The sequence below is a fragment of the Salvia hispanica genome, chromosome 3, assembly GCF_023119035.1.
Source record: "Salvia hispanica cultivar TCC Black 2014 chromosome 3, UniMelb_Shisp_WGS_1.0, whole genome shotgun sequence".
NCBI classification, from domain to species: domain Eukaryota; kingdom Viridiplantae; phylum Streptophyta; class Magnoliopsida; order Lamiales; family Lamiaceae; genus Salvia; species Salvia hispanica.
This window is the reverse complement of record NC_062967.1, coordinates 51090718-51106999: the sequence shown is the minus strand read 5'-3', so window position 1 is coordinate 51106999 and position 16282 is coordinate 51090718. Positions and strand designations below refer to the sequence as shown.

General features: G+C 36.5%; 2 protein-coding genes and 1 long non-coding RNA gene across 3 annotated transcripts; 2 read left to right on the top strand and 1 right to left on the bottom strand.

The window, feature by feature from the left end:
- Positions 1 to 3: 3 nt before the first annotated feature.
- LOC125210445 lies at positions 4 to 2605 on the top strand (the record flags this gene model as incomplete). Its single annotated transcript, XM_048110002.1, has 10 exons — positions 4 to 39; positions 112 to 159; positions 232 to 348; positions 464 to 829; positions 915 to 1222; positions 1296 to 1395; positions 1466 to 1525; positions 1668 to 1751; positions 1834 to 1950; positions 2213 to 2605. Coding segments are annotated over 10 exons (1536 nt in total), but the record flags the coding sequence as incomplete, so codon positions are not given.
- A 5052-nt stretch (positions 2606 to 7657) lies between these two features.
- LOC125210444 (zinc finger MYM-type protein 1-like) lies at positions 7658 to 10028 on the bottom strand. The gene is made up of 3 exons (XM_048110001.1): positions 9814 to 10028; positions 8611 to 9772; positions 7658 to 8206 (listed from the first exon to the last, which is right to left on the bottom strand). The coding sequence occupies exons 1-3, from the start codon at positions 10026 to 10028 to the stop codon at positions 7658 to 7660; spliced, it is 1926 nt and encodes a 641-aa protein (XP_047965958.1).
- A 4036-nt stretch (positions 10029 to 14064) lies between these two features.
- On the top strand, positions 14065 to 15084 carry LOC125210122. Its single transcript, XR_007174357.1, has 2 exons — positions 14065 to 14241; positions 14599 to 15084. It is a non-coding gene; the product is annotated as an uncharacterized LOC125210122 (long non-coding RNA).
- Positions 15085 to 16282: the final 1198 nt, after the last annotated feature.

Sequence of the window (16282 nt, the reverse complement as noted above, 5' to 3'; positions counted from 1 at the left end):
AATACAAGAATTAGTAATTCAAAGAAACCACCTCAAAATGTGAGCAATTTCTGATCCTTTAGTAGTTTCAATTTAATTAGATTTCTGAATACAATGTTGTGACTTTTGCAGGGGAGCAAGTCGGACAAATTAGGCAGAAAGTTGGCCTTATTACAAGATGTAAGTGAGTTATTACAATGTTTGTGGAAGTGAATTATGGTTGTATTTCTTTCTTTCTTTCTTCCTTGGCAGGTTGAGAATCTGAAGAAGAAGCTGAGGCATGAAGAGAATGTGCACAGAGCTTTGCAGAGAGCCTTTCATAGGCCTTTGGGAGCTCTTCCTCGCCTCCCCCCTTATCTCCCTCAATATGTAACTACTACCATTCTTGTCTTGTGTTTTTATAAATTGAATTTCATTTTCTTTTTGAGATAAAAATCCAATCTTTATTTCATTTTTTTAGATAAAAATCCAATCTTTATTGCAGACTCTGGAGCTTGTAGCAGAAGTTGCAGTGTTGGAAGAGGAGGTTGTTAGGCTTGAAGAGAAGGTTGTCAACTTCAGACAAGAAGCTGCTCACATATCCTCCTCAACAACACCTTCACCTTGTCATGACACAACACCTGAATTGCCAATCACAACCTCTAAACACAAGCATTCAAGGGCTTCCTCCCAAAGTGAAATCGACACGGGATCATCCCTTTCTAGGATCGCTTCGTCTAGAAAGTTCGCGTCTCTCGAGAGGCCATCGGATGGATCAAGAAAACCGCATCAAAACGATCGAATCCTTGCATTCGACACTCAATCCGAAAGGGATACTAATAGTAGCAAATCACTTCCTGTGAAGAAGCATGTATATACATACATACATTCCCTCTTTTAGTGATGGAAATGCAAAAGTAGTTAGTTTGGCTAATTGTTGTGATGATTTTGTGCAGTGTAGGATTGTGGAGCAAGCACATGATGAGGGAGGCGGGGACGTGGAGAGTGAGGCGAATAAGACATCGCAGGATGTATTGAACTGTCTGATCAGCATCTTTGTGAGAATGAGCTCCTCGAGAAGGAAGACGATGGATCTCTCTTCGTTGGCGTACAGCGAGGAATCCAGCTTCCGGGATCCTTACTTCAACTCTTCCGAGTTGAAGAAGCGAGACGTTGGCGCCTACAAACATCTTTACGTGATAGAAGCCCACCAAGTGGATATGAAACGCAGAGCAAACGCTGCGTTTCTGATCCGTAGGCTTAGGTGATTCCCTCAACACTATCTTTGAAATCTCTTGTGATTTCCTCTTTATGATTGTGATTGTGATTGAATACAGGATTCTCTTAGACAAGCTAGCATCTTTGAAGTTGGATGGTTTAAGTCATCATCAGAAACTTGCATTCTGGATTAACATCTATAATTCTTGTGTTATGAATGTAAGCTCACCATATTTATTGTGAATTTTAACCGAGGATGCTCGTCGTTATAACCATATCCGGCTTTCAGGGATTCTTGCAGGATGGAATACTGGAGAGTCCTGAAACGACCGTGGTACAAATGCAAAAGGCAAGACCAAATTCACCTTCCAACTTTTCTAAATGTACATCACTAAAAGTAATGAACCACATTTACTATGAGTTTGCTTAATTTGATCTATTGATCAAGCTCAAATCATCAGACTAGCTCACGCCATCGATGATTTCTGCAGGCAACGATAAAGGTTGGGGGGTACGTGCTAAACGCACTCACAATAGAGCACCTTATCTTGAGACTTCCATATCACTTAAAATATGTGAGTGAGTAGAACTTGCTTTTATGTGATGGTACTAAGTTTGTTAAGCTTTGAGAATTCTAACACCTAATTCTGCTTTTAGACGTGCACAAAGTCGACCAGGAATGACGAGAAGGATATCAGCAAGATGCTCGGTTTGGAGTGGTCGGAACCATTAGTCACATTTGCCCTCTCCTCCGGAAGTTGGTCCTGCCCTGCGGTAAGTCCAATTGCACATTTTATAACTCATGTTCCGTTTCTCCAATTTTATTTACGTCTCGTTTGACATAATTCAGCGACAAAACAGAGTCATCTCGTTAAATTTTTAGATGAATCATAGTCATTTTATTGCAAGAGATCATCAACATTGATCCCAAATGCTAATCTAACAATGGTGCCACATGTTCCATATCATTGCCACTAGCTACCAAAAAATGCATATAAATGACATCTAAGATTCTTGATTCTTATGTTAAATTCAGTTGAGGGTATACACCGCATCCCAAATCGAGAGCGAGTTGGAGGCAGCGAAGAAGGCTTACCTACAAGCAGCAGTAGGCATATCAGCAGTATCGAACAAGCTGGTAGTTCCGAAGCTGCTGGATTGGTATCTTCTCGACTTTGCAAAGGAGATGGACGCGTTGCTCGACTGGATCTGCTTGCAGCTTCCGGATGAGCTCAGGAACGAAGCAGTGCAATGCCTCGGGAGCAAGCCTTGTACATCGGAGTTGGTTGAGGTGACACCATACAATTTTAGTTTCAGATACCTTGTACATCGATGACATTGTTAGGAAAGAATACAGGACAATATACTCAAAGAGAATAATTATTCTACATTACATCAATAAACCAGAACCTATTTTATTGTTGACTTATATTATTTCATGCAAATTTTATTTGTATCATTTCTATTAGTCTGTGTTTGATTCATGGAATTGGAGGTGTGGACTATTTGGATTTGGAATTGAAATTTCAATTCCACGATTTGAATTCTATATTAAAAGTAGAAAAGTGAAATTCCAAATATAAAGTCATATAGTTTCATTATATATCCACAACACACTTCACAACACACTGCACACACGGCATCATTTCACATATATTACACGCGTTTCACACACTACACACGCATTTCACACACAATAATGCACTACATACACCACACACACGTATCAATTACTTCATTTTACCAAGCATTTTATTTGGAATTTCTTTTAATTCAATATCATAGAATTTCAATTATGTGTACCAAATAGAGCATTAGAGTTTGAAAAATCACATTTAACTTCAAAACGTCGAACTTCTAATCCGTGACTTGTGCCAAAACTAAACTATAACTAACTTGTGACATTATTATAAATTTAATTATAACATGAATTTTGTGAAACATAACAGGCATGCAATACATAATAGTAGTATTATTTTTATTGCCCATATTAAATTTTCAAGGGAAACAATGAAATGTTTATAAAAATGTAGAGTTCTTATAATTGGTATAAATATTCATGATTATGAAACACCACGTCCAATTTCCTGGGATTTAACTCTATGCGATTATGGTAATTATATTTACTATTAATTTAATTTTTACCACTATATAAGAGTGAGATGGGTAGTGATAAAATGCATATTCTATATATTGTACAGTTCTAAACTATTCAACATAGTGTCAACACATTGTGAAATTTCAAAATTTTGATCTCAACGCTGCGTTAACCGTTGGCACTGTGTTGATATTTTCTGTTGATGTTATTTTATCATCTGTTGATATTTTCTAACGGTCCACATCATAATTTGAAGTTTTAACAATATTTAGAATTTGTATTTGATTACATCTCAGAATAAGATAGTATTGATGATGTAATGCAACATTGCAACTTGACGGGTGAAACGGTTCGTCCAAAAAATAGATGAGTATTTCGAAGGTTGGATAATATTTCTACTACAAAAATTATTCTTATTCAAGTATGAGCATATAGTAGAAGGATTGTACTAAAATGACAACCTACCATCAATGAGGACCCTTAGTTTTAGGAGTAGATTCAACCTTAGCTTGCCACATGGCAGGCTTGCTTGTTATCTCTGATTTCATATTGCAGATTGCTTGGAACCATATGTCGAGTTGTTTGCCTATATGTCGCAGATTGCTTGTCTATGGATCGCAGATTGCTTGTCGTAGATTGTCATTTTAACTATTGTATCACCATAGTACTCTGATTTTGTATCTCAGATTACTTGAAACCATATGCCGAATTGATTACTCATGTATTAAAAATTACTCCCTCCGTCCCTAAAAGTTTGTCACCTATTTCCTTTTTCGTCCCTAAAAATTTGCCACCTTTCACTTTTTCCATTTTTGGTAGTGGATCTCACATTCCACTAACTCATTCTCACTCACATGTTATTATAAAACTAATACTCCCTCCGTCCCACAAAAGATGTCACACTTTCCTTTTTAGTTTGTTGCACAAAAGATGTCACATTTTCATATTTGGAAAAAGTTCTCTCTCACATGAATATAAAAATTATATTTTCTCTCTTCATTTAACACACAAAACAAAACCTCCTAAAATCTCGTGCCGTCCCACAAGTGTGACACCTTTTGTGGGACGGAAGGAGTATATAAAAGTATGACCCACATGCTACTAACTTTTTCAACCCACTTTCTATTATATTTCTTAAAACCCGTGCCGAGTCAAATCGTGTTAAATTTTTAAGGGACGAAGGAAGTACTGTATTTACCTAAGTTGTCACTCTAAGAGTGTGCACCTAATGCACCCCTATAGTAGAATTACCAAAAACAAAACGGTTACAAGTTACAACACACACTTTATACTTATGAGATTTGGACCCAAATTATTGAATATAAAATAAGGCACATATTCGATGTGCAATTACCAACATATCCCATTTTAGCTAGTGCACTATATTTGTTATATTTGTAGGAATGAGCAAAATAGCCGAAAATTGAATATCCGATCTAAATCAAATTAAAATTTAAAATTTGGTTTGATTTTTTTAGTTTTTCGGTTAGGTTCGGTTCGGTATAAACTTTTGGTTAATATTGATTTTTCGGTTCGATTTAGATCAAAATTTTTTTTAAAAATCGAATTACTTTTATATTATACCTAAAAATAAATTCTATTTGTGGTGATTTATATTAATAAATGTAATATTATTTGGATTTATAAAGATTGTAATTCTTGTGTTAATTATATAAAATTAACTTTTGAATTTTGGATTTTTTTGGATATATTGTGCAGGTTTTTCGAGTTGAACTTTGTAGTTAGGATTTCAATTTTTAGACATTTTTAGATATATTTATGAAATTTTAGCTTTTCTGTCTGGATAAGTTTTTATAGTTCGAAATTCATATTTTTGAATTTGTTTTCTTCAGAGTTCAGATAGTTTGGTTCAGTTTTCATTCACAAAAAGATATAGACAAAGTAATGAGATGTCTTAGGCAGCAATTTAAATAATTGGGCTGAAAGGTTATTTGAGAGGGTTCAGCCGAAGTAAAGAATAGTTGGGCTGCCTAATTAAATGGAGTATATGAAAGTTGGGGTGGGAATTAATTTCAAGTTGGGCCGGCTGAATTAATTTAGCTTCTGGGCTAAATGGAATTTTAGAAAAAAGGAAGAGAAAGGTTGGGATGGATTTATTTAATTTGAGATTCTTTTCTGAGAAGGAAAATGGACGAGTAGGATTCTGGGGACGCGGGTGGCCGGCTGGCACGAACGACGCCTTGGGCGGTCGTGAAAAATCGAAAGAAAGGCTATCTTCGCAAATTAAGGATTTTAAAAGAATGAGGTGGGCTTTTTGAAGTAAAGTATATTCATGGGCTTTCGATTTAAATATCAATTTATTTTTCTAGCAAGTTTTATGAGAAATTAAATGTGATGTATTATGTGGGCTTTATTATCTTATATCTTTACGGGGGCTTTCGGTTTAAAATATAATTATTAATGTGAATTTTCTGCGGAAGTGATATTTTATGCTACAAGTATGTGTCTAAAGTGAAAGTGATATGCGTATATTATGTGATACTACGTGTTGCTTTGTGAGGTGTTTACGAATATCTCGGCTTTGCCTGTCACACACCCCAACCCCTCTGACGTACACATTTATAATAAACAAATATTCTTTTTGTTCACAAATAAAAAAAATCATAAAATAGGAACAACTCCATTTCTACTTTTTCTCGCTCTTACTTTACTCTCTCCATAGTAATTCACAAAACAGTGTATATAATCATACACAATACAAAATATATATCATAAATAATTTCATATTCATATGCATATGCATATGCTTCTGTGTTCCTTTTTATTATTATGTGACGGATCATGTCTGGTATCTGCCCAGAATTTCCATTGTATACGACCCATAGGTCCCTTTTATTTATTTGACTTTTTCATGAAGGTCCCTCTTAGCATTTTGTATTGACCTTTCCACGAAGATCTCTCTTTGCTCTTTTGTTTGACCCGTAGGTCTATTGTCATGGTATATCAGATACAGGACAAGACCGTCACATATCCTCTTTAATCTTATGATTCAAATAATGTTAATATCATATTAAAACATATCTATTGCACCACTCACATATCCAAGTCATATTCCACCAAATAATTCCAATACAACATATAAAACATATTCATTGCATTCATAGCATATACCTATCATATTCTGCCACCAATATCATATAGCATATAGCCCTGTAAGGTTAAAATCATATAATCCAAATATTCATTTCAATACAATACATAGCAATCAACTATTATAATACATGTAAATTAAATATATAATACATGTAAATTAAATGTGTGATTTATAGCACATCTTATTTTCAATAAGTAAACTAGCATGAACCCTTATTCCCGATCAACTATCATCAATCCTCACAAATTTTCTTTTTATTCTTTTCTTTTCCCTCCTCTCCAAAAACTCGACCCTCTCGTTTTTATTTTCAAGAGTCCTCCCCCCTGCTCTGATTCATTCCCCTATAAAAACCCTCTACTCCCTCAGGTTATTATTTTCATATTTGATAAGATCATTAAACCGACTCTTATTTATAGTAAATAATAGTATAGTTTTTGACGTGGACTTCATATGTTGATTCCACCATTTAACTAATCTATTTGGATTGTTAAGTATTTACACATGTGGCTCCAAAATAAATCATTATTCCTAATTTTATAGTCATGTATAAATATATACTCCCTCTGTCCCATGTTACATGAGTCATTTCTTTTTTGCACTCGTTTTGAAAAAATAATAATAAATAGTTAAAGTGGAGAGAAAGAAAAGTAAGAGAGAGAATAATGTAGAGAAGAGTCTTAACTATAGTATTCTCTTTTTTACTTTATTTAATCTCCACTTTAACTATTTAATATTATTTTTTCAAAACGAATGCGAAAAAGAAGTGACTCAAGTAACGTGGGACGGAGGGAGTATATAATATTGTATATATATATTTACGTGTACATTATATCACATGCATACACTTAACTATTTATTTACTAAAAATATTCAAGAATATAGATCTTAAATAATTTATTATGTATTGATTTTAGTTTAATCTCTATGGTATTCAGTTAATATGTCTAGTATGCAAATAATGATATAATATATAAAATAATGCATATATTGGTCAAGGATGTTACATTGCCGATACGATATTTTACGATGCTCGGCTTTGACCGATAAATACAAATTACATCTCAAGAATGTTGCATGAGAAAAAATGAAAATGGTAGTTGAGCTACGAAAGATATTCATTCATCAATCAGAATTTCGAGATCAAATTCTACACTTCCTCCCAGTGGCGGAACCAGAAAATTGTACAAGCCGGGGCTGAAATTTAAAAAAAATATATAAATATATATATATTAAAATATTTAATTTTACATGTAATGTCTGTTCAACTTTTACGACACACTAGATGATAACTGTTTTCGACGAGTCGCCATGTCTTGAAATCGCCGAAGAATAGTCTCATTTCCAATTTTTTTGAAAATTCCCCTCTCAATGTATACCACCATGATATCATTCATCCATTCGTCTCCCATTCTATTGCGCAAATCTGTCTTAATAAGTTTCATGGAAGAAAATACTCTCTCGACAGAAGCTGTTGCAACCGGGAGGATCAGTGTCAACTCAATCAAACGGTACACCAACGGGAAAGCTTTATCTCTTGAGGTAGAAACCAACATCTTTGCTAAATTTCCCAAATCTTCAATGTTGGAGAACTCAACTTTATCAACTATATCATTGATATAAGTTTTAAGTTGATATGGAAGAGACATACGTTCAATAGATGAGAAATCAGCCGGATAAAGTTCTGCAAGACGAACCAACTTGTCCACATTGAAGCTAGCAAATGAGTTTTTTGGACTAAGGCAATTCATGCAAGTAAGCAATTCCGAATTTATTTCTGGGAAACGATTCTCCATCTCTTGAGTAAGTAAATCAAGAACCTAACAATACAAAAAATTTGACTAAATTATTTAATTGATAAATGATAATCAATTGCAATCATAATTGAGAAAAAAAATGTGAAGCTTACTTGACAGTAAATCTCCACTTTGTAATGATGATAATTAGTAACGCGCCCATCCCGCTTCATACGCACACGATGATTGATGACATCATTCATACTAATGACGTCAATAAAATTAGCTACACAAAACTCTTCGACATGTCCCAAGAATTTATTCCATCCATTCTCTCTCAAATCTCGCAAAGTCCTTTTGGTTGTATCAATCAAAGGTGTAGCTTGAACGATATTTTGATCCCCAAGTTGTAGAATTGTTGACAAATCATTCGTTGTCCCAAGCAACTCTATCATCAAGTGAAGAATAAAAACAAAGTCATAACTCACCATCCTCATGCCCAATGTTTTTGATATACCTCTATTATCAGGATTAGCACCATCTTCAAACACATTTTCAAGCACTTCAATTATTGACGACCACTTGCTTTTCAAACGAAGCAAAGTAGTGAAGTGTGACCCCCATCGAGTGTCGCCTGGTCGCTTTAAACTCGTCTCTTGATTTAAACCCCTTCCACTTTTAATTTCTCCACTTTCTATACCTTCGACAAGTTTTTCATGCTCGAGCTGTCGTAGCTTGTCCTTTCTTTTACAAGATGATCCACATGTGTTGACAATCATAGTGACAATAGTAAAAAAATCGCTTACAGCACCATGTGTTTTTGTAACATTTACCACCACTAATTGAAGCTGATGGGCAAAACAATGAACGTACTTGGCAGATGGATTTTCATTCAATATAAGTGATTTCAAACCATTGTACTCACCCCGCATATTTGATGCACCATCATAACCTTGACCTCTTAATCGTGACAAAGATAAACCATGCTTAGCAAATACTAAGTCAATCCCTTCCTTCAAAGATTTTGCTGTGGTATCGGTGACATGAACCAAGGCCAAGAATCTTTCTACAATCTCTCCATCATTGTTAACATACCTCAGAACCAAAGCCATTTGTTCTTTTATCGATGCATCGCGCGCTTCATCAACCAAAAGAGAGAAATTACGATTTTTAATATCTTCCAAAATAACTTTTGTAGTTTCAACAGCACAACAATTTGTCAATTCCTTTTGAATTAAAGGACTAACCATCTGATTATTGCGAGGAGCATTCTCTAATGTCACCGCTGCTACCTCAAGTTTTTGGTCACGTAACCAATCAAGTATCTCTAGAAAGTTTCCCCTATTTTCAGACTCCAATGATTCATCATGTCCTCGAAAAGCCAACCCTTGTTTCAACAATATTCGAGTCACATCTAAAGAAGCAGTCAAACGAATCCGATAATTAACTTCGTCTTCCTTATCAAATTTCATCAAATTATATCCAACACTTTGTCTTTGATTTTTAAATCCTTCAAAAAGTATTCTGGCCTGATCATGTGTGCTATTAACTGAGCCCTCATGTTCTCTAAAAATAGCAAGAGCCTTTTTCCAATTTTTACACCCCGTGCTCACAAATACATCATCGCCAAACCGATTGTCGTTAATTGGCCTAAAAAGATAACATACTCCAACCAAGCATGTCTTTCAAACCAGTTACATTGGAAACTCCTTTTCTCCTTACCAAATGAGCTTTTCTTAAAGACATGGCCTTTTGGTTGGAAAGGTCCCTTCGAGATGTATTCTCTTCGGATGCGATCCCTATCTTGAACTTCATACTCAGCTATAGGTCTCCGCTTTCCCGGGTCACGATCTATGTTATCCACACTAGATTCAACACTTGAAACATTAATTCTTTCTTGGTTCATGATCGGATTTGGAATTGAAATACTACTATCATTTGGAGCACTTGTAGTAGTTGAATTGTTCCTTGGAATTGAAATACTACTATCATTTGGAGCACTTGTAGTAGTTGAATCGTTCCTTGGTTTTTTGGAAAAATACAGATACATAACTACAATCAATAACAATAAGATTTCTTAGTGTTAGATAATATATATTCATACAATAATAAAGTAGGCACTACTGCAATCTGTATACAAATTAAATTTAAAGACATTGAGGGAAAAAAATTTACATGGAATAGAAACATGAGACTTACTACTGTACTACAAATTTTAATTACATTTTATGCAAATAAAACATAAAAAATGAGAAACTGAAAATTGAATCATAAAATCTGAGAAACGAGCCAAGCTGCTGCACTAAGCCCTAAATTGCATATCGAGTTTGATATACATCACCCATGGACCGTCAATTGATTCAATTCTTACCTGAATCGTGAAAGGTGCGGCTGGAAATCTCTAGCAGATTAGAAGCAGCGAGAGCGTTGTCTCACAAGTCGCGAATCTCCAGCTCCAGGCGTGAGAAAATTTGGGAGAAAATTTAGGCCAATTGTGTATGGACTTAGAGCTAGGGCTGGCACTATTAGTTAGTTAGTTTATTAAATTAGAAGGCCCAAATGAAAAGCCCAAGTTGTAAAATAAAAAGCCTAAACAAATAAGCCCACTTTCTTCTTCTTCCCCAATTTTCAATCGCGTAACAGCTTCTTCCCCAATTTTCAATTGCAGAATTTACAGGTAACAGGTGACGGAGTCAGGGCTCGCTCCGGGGCGGAAATCGGTCGGAGCACGATGGTATAAGGTCTGGTGCCGGGCAAGCCCCCGCTGGCGCGGGGGCTTGGCACTGTGTAGTTCCGCCGCTGCTTTCTCCGTCTCCTATAAATAGAAACTTTTAAAATGACATGAGTTTTAATGCAACATTGGTAAAGTAAGAGATAGAAAGAAAAGTGTGACAGTAGAAAACGAGTCACATCTCATTCAGAGAAACAAATTTCTTAAAATACAAAGTTTCTATTTTTAGAGTATGGATAAAAAATGAAAGAGTTTCTATTTTCAGGGGAAAGATGGGATATATTATTTAACAATTAAGTCATTGGTCAATGTGGGGATATATTCAATTAGGGCTCGTGCGTTGGCCATTAAATGGCCATAAATAAGGTCAAATATGTGTATTAATTGTGGTTCGGTTTTCAACAGATGAAACAGGCCGGCCCTCGAGAAACCCCTCGGCCCGCACTGTTGATCTAGCTTTTCGTTAAAAATAATTCATAGTGGGAAGACAATATTTGATTTCTGGTCCGCCACAGTTACCAATAAATGGCGACGAAATTACCACCGTAACCTTGAAATTTTGAATTCCCCCCTTCGTCGACTTCAGTATCATTTTGAGTTTTTTTTCAATTGTGTTTTCTCTCTCTCTCTCTACTTCTCATTCCACAGACCGCGTAGGGGAGACGGTCGGTAAACTATCACTTACCTGACGAAGCCAACATTCACCACATCAGACTTAATTGGTCGGTATCATTTCTTGTCATCGTCTCGACCTGTCGACGCTATATTTATGGATCTAACTTATGGGTGTTTTTATTGCAATTTCATACTCCCTCCGTCCCCCATTAGGAGTCACTTTTTTCCGTTTCGGTCCATCCCCGATTAAGAGTCACACTTCCTACTTACTATATTTGGACATCAACAATACCCTTATTGTGGGCAGAATTTACAAAAATTGCCATTATTTCCAATTAAAAAAAAACAAATTGATGCTAGAATTGCATCGGTCAACTCTCATTTCTCTCTCTCAAACACTCTCATCAACTCTCATCCACACTCACTCTCGATTCCTCCGCCTCATCCCTCCGCCTCCCCCCTCCGCCTCCCTCTGAATCGATGGACATTGTCGTCCCTGATACACCAGATTGGGTAGACGACGACGAAATACCTCGTCCGTCCGTGGTTCACGGTGTTCCACCGTTCATAGGCGACGACGGGGCTGAAGGTCCGACACCCCCCGACTGGTTCTTTTACGGATCTGAACCTGAAGCTCCGTCCAAGGGTTTCAACGGATCTGAAACTGATTTTCCGTCCAAGGCCCTCGACCGATCTAAAAATGTTTCTCCGTCTAAGGGTTTCGACAGATCTGAGCCTGAAGATCCATCGGATGGCTTCTATGTTTCTGACACTGAAGATCCGTCTGAGGGCTTCTATGGTTCTGAAACTCTACCTCCGTCCCCCTTAATTGACGGTTCTGAAACTCTACCGCCGACCCCGTTACTCGATGGATCTGAAATTCAAGCTCCGGCTGTGGTGTTTGACGATTCTGAAACTCAGCCTCCGTCGCCGCCGTTTGAGTGGTCGGAGACCAAGCCGCCTTCACATGCTGTTAATTGGTGGGAAAGTGAACCACCTTCCATTGGTTTGGATGAGCTCGATGAAGGCGTCGGCCCTGCTGTGCCACCGGCGGTGGAGGTGGAGCCAAAAAGGGAGTATAGCGCCAATGAAAAAGCAATGTTACTCATCATGTTTCCTTGCCTCAAGGATCTCATTTAACTTGTGAGTCTACTTCTTATTCAAAGCCACCCCCTTTTTAGGGATTGGAGGCTTCTGATTTTTGAAAAATGCAGCCTATTTGTGATGTTTATGTGATATTGAGGCAGTGACAATTGATGCTGAATGTTTATGTGAGTCTACTTCTTATTCAAAGCCACCCCTTTTTAGGGATTGGAGGCTTCTGATATTTGGAAAATGCAGCCTATTTGTGATGTTTATGTGATATTGAGGCAATGACAATTGATGATGAATGTGATGAGAATGTTTATGTGAGTTTGAAGGCTTCTGATTTTTGAAAATTGTTGTGTTGCCCCTATGCCTTGTGTTGTTGCCCTGTGATGAAGCTTTTCTGAGGGAAAGCTTAGCCACCCCTGTTTATGGTTTGGAGGCTGTGTATTCTGTGGTCCCTATGCCTTGTGTTGTTGTCCATATGCCATGTGATGAAGTTATTTTGTGGGAAATGCAAAAAAAAGTCACCCCCTTGAAGGGTTTGGAAGCTGATTTCATGTGATAATACAAAAACTATTCACTGATTACAAAGTAGGATGTACAGTGATAATGTTTACACAAAATGCAGCCTAGTTAGCTTACTAAGCCACCCCCTATGAAGGGTTTGGAGGCTGATGCCATGTGATGAAGCTTTTCTGATGGCAATAACAAAAAATGCATCCTATGCACAAAAAAAGAGTTTACATCTTAAACACAAACATATGTTGGTGCTTATACTGTAAACTCTATCCCCTAATATGATGTCTAGTACCCTAAAGCATTGTTAAGAGGCCCTATGTCATATGTGTCTCCAGTATTGTTCTCAGGCAGCTGTAGGTACTCCAAACTCTCTCTGACCAAACCCTCTTCAACATGAAGTTGAAGAGGCAGCCCCACTGTTCTGTGCAACCTGTCCTTGTTTAAGTGAAGGATCTTGTAGCTATTGTTCCCCTGCACTTGTAATATTGCTGTGAAGCAGCTCTGCAATGTGATGAACACTCTATTAAGAGTTTGTGGTGAGAGTTCTTCAAATGAGGTAAACACATTTCTCATCAAGTCATCTACATTGGTGGCTATTTTGTCATCTTGAAGTGATTGTATTGCCCTAAAATACCCAAGGTCTAATATATTTGTGTCTGGGAGTTGGCTGGTTGACTAATTAGATGGAATTCAAACCCATCAGTACTAGTAATCTCCTCAAACTGTTGGTCAGCAGCTCTTAGGTGAGGTTTGGCACTATCTTGTTGGATGTAAATCTTCTTGCTTGCATTGGCTGGCCATTTGGCCTTGATTGTTGGTACAATCTGTGAATGATGTGTGTGTATGACTAAGTGATGACATAAAAAATGTCTGATAGCTTTAATGACAGAAAAAAATGGCATACCTGGTTTATGAGACATGCTGTCATGACTTCCTTATTCACTGATTGAATTGGCTTTGTCTCTAGTGTCCCTTTTGGCCTGTTCTTTGAACTTCTTTGAGCTGGTACTTGCTCTGTGAATGGGAATAATCCTATTTTACCATCAAATATGATTTCCCCATCACTGCCAATAAGTGGCCTACACACAGCAGCCATGAACATCACTTTAGTGATGAATCTCTTGGACTTACAGGACCTATAAGGCTCATCCTCATCCGGCAAAAGGTAGTATCTATCTGATGTCTTGGTCATGTAGAACCATTTCTCATCAATATGAACAATATTGTGCAATGAATGGTAAAGAAGTTTACCTTCAGCCAATGTTGGCTGAACATGAGCAAGACACCATTTCATCCTTGCAATTTTGTTGGCTTCAGTCAATGTAGGCTTGATAGCATTTGTATGAGGTCTCAGCTCATTATTCTTAATAAATCTACCAATTGCTGTCTTGCTTACCTCCATCTTAGAAGCAACCTTTCTTATTGTTGATCTCTCAAGCATGGACAGTTTTCTATACTTTTTTGTATCCAGCATGAGTATCTTTGTGTTGATAACCTGTTGCTTTGCCTTTCATCATAACAGGTTCCCCTCTGTCCATTTGTTGCTTGCTGATATCCCAAATTCTCATTGTTGTCCTTGTATGGATGTTGAATCTTTTGGCTGCCTCTGTAAATGAACCTCTTGGCAGCACTCCAGCTTGACTTTGCTGTAGAAGAAACTGTGCAATGAGATTTTTTTCTTGGGTGTTCAATGCTAATGACATCCGCTGCCTTCCACCTTGCCCCTGCACCTGCTGCTCCTGCTCATGGTCCAACTCTTGGACCACCTCCTGCTCCATATGCCCAGTGATGAAGATTTTCTGAGGGTATTTCACTTAAATAGGTTTCCTTTTTTTTTTTTTTTGGTTGGTGGAAGTGAATGGAGTAGAAATGAATGTACTTATAGGAGTAGTTGGAGTTTGAAATTCATTGTAAATTTTCCCTCCTTGTATGAACAAATTCCCTCCATGGAATTGGAGGCTTTCCCTCCTTATATTTTGAAATTTGAATGGCAGCTTTGTTCTCTCAATTGTGCTGGCAGTGTAGTTCTGATTTTTTTAAGAGTAGATTTTACTAACAATTTTAATTACTCAAATATATTCAAATTTATTTAATCACAACACCACAATTTATTTGCACATTGAATGGTTGTTTTTTTGGAGTATTTATTACACACATAAAGTCAAAGAGGTCCCACATTCCACTACCTACCTCCATTTATTACACATTCAAACACTTCCTTAAAACCCGTGCCCGGTCAAACCATGACTGCTAATGGGGGACGGAGGGAGTATCTGTTTGGTTCTTGCAGCCGGCAGACCGCGACGACATTACAAGCACAGTCGAAGTAGCTCCGGTGAAAAAGTATGCGGGTTTTGCGTATGTTGTTTGTTACTGTTTTGGGTGTTTAATTTTCTGGATTAAATTATATGTGACCGCCATTTGTTGGTGAATCGTTAGTAATATCTATGTTATGTTATTTGGTGAATTTGATGTTGGTATAGATGAGAAACTCCCGTACTAACTACTATGGGCTGCACATGATGTTATAGGACATACTACAACCTTTTCGTATAGAAACCACAACCTTAGTCCATAGATATTTGAACTGTAATAGTCGCCGGAAGCAATAGCGGACCCAGGAACTCAATATCGTGGGGTCGAACTCGAACCAAACATCAAAAATAATAATAAAATAATTTTTTTAATAAGACAAAATTGATAAAGTAAAAAAGATTAACAGAAAGGTAGTAAAAGTAGTGTTAGTGGATAGTGAGATCCCATTATTATTAGTATTTTAATAGTGGTATAAGTTGTAAATAACTTGATGCATATAAGTAATAAATAGTGATAACTTCCTATAAATGGAAATGCCCATATTTTTATAGTAAAAAAGAAAAATGAAAAAGTGCACATATTTTTATGGGACGGAGGGAGTATAGTGTTTTTTTACCAAAATTTAGAAAGTATAAAAACAATGTTTAAAATGTTAAATTATATAACCAAATATTTAAAAAAATCAAAAAATGATACTTATATTATCATCATTAAATTCAAGTACTGTGCTGAGTTTAATAAGATAATTTATTAAAATATAATTTACAAATTATTCAAAATCTTATTTGGCTAAAATAGATATCAAAATAATTACTACTTGACTACGTATATTTAAAATAAATAAATAAAGACTAAATTGTGAGAAGAATTTAAAATTAGAATTAATTGTC

Coding starts and splice junctions, on each gene's coding strand:
- LOC125210444 (XM_048110001.1), bottom strand. CDS start 10,028: ATGAACCAAGAAAGAATTAATGTTTCAAGTGTTGAATCTAGTGTGGAT. Junction 9,773..9,813: donor AGGAGTTTCCAATGTAACTG/GTTTGAAAGACA, acceptor TTATCTTTTTAG/GCCAATTAACGACAATCGGT. Junction 8,207..8,610: donor AAACATTGGGCATGAGGATG/GTGAGTTATGAC, acceptor TTGTATTGTTAG/GTTCTTGATTTACTTACTCA.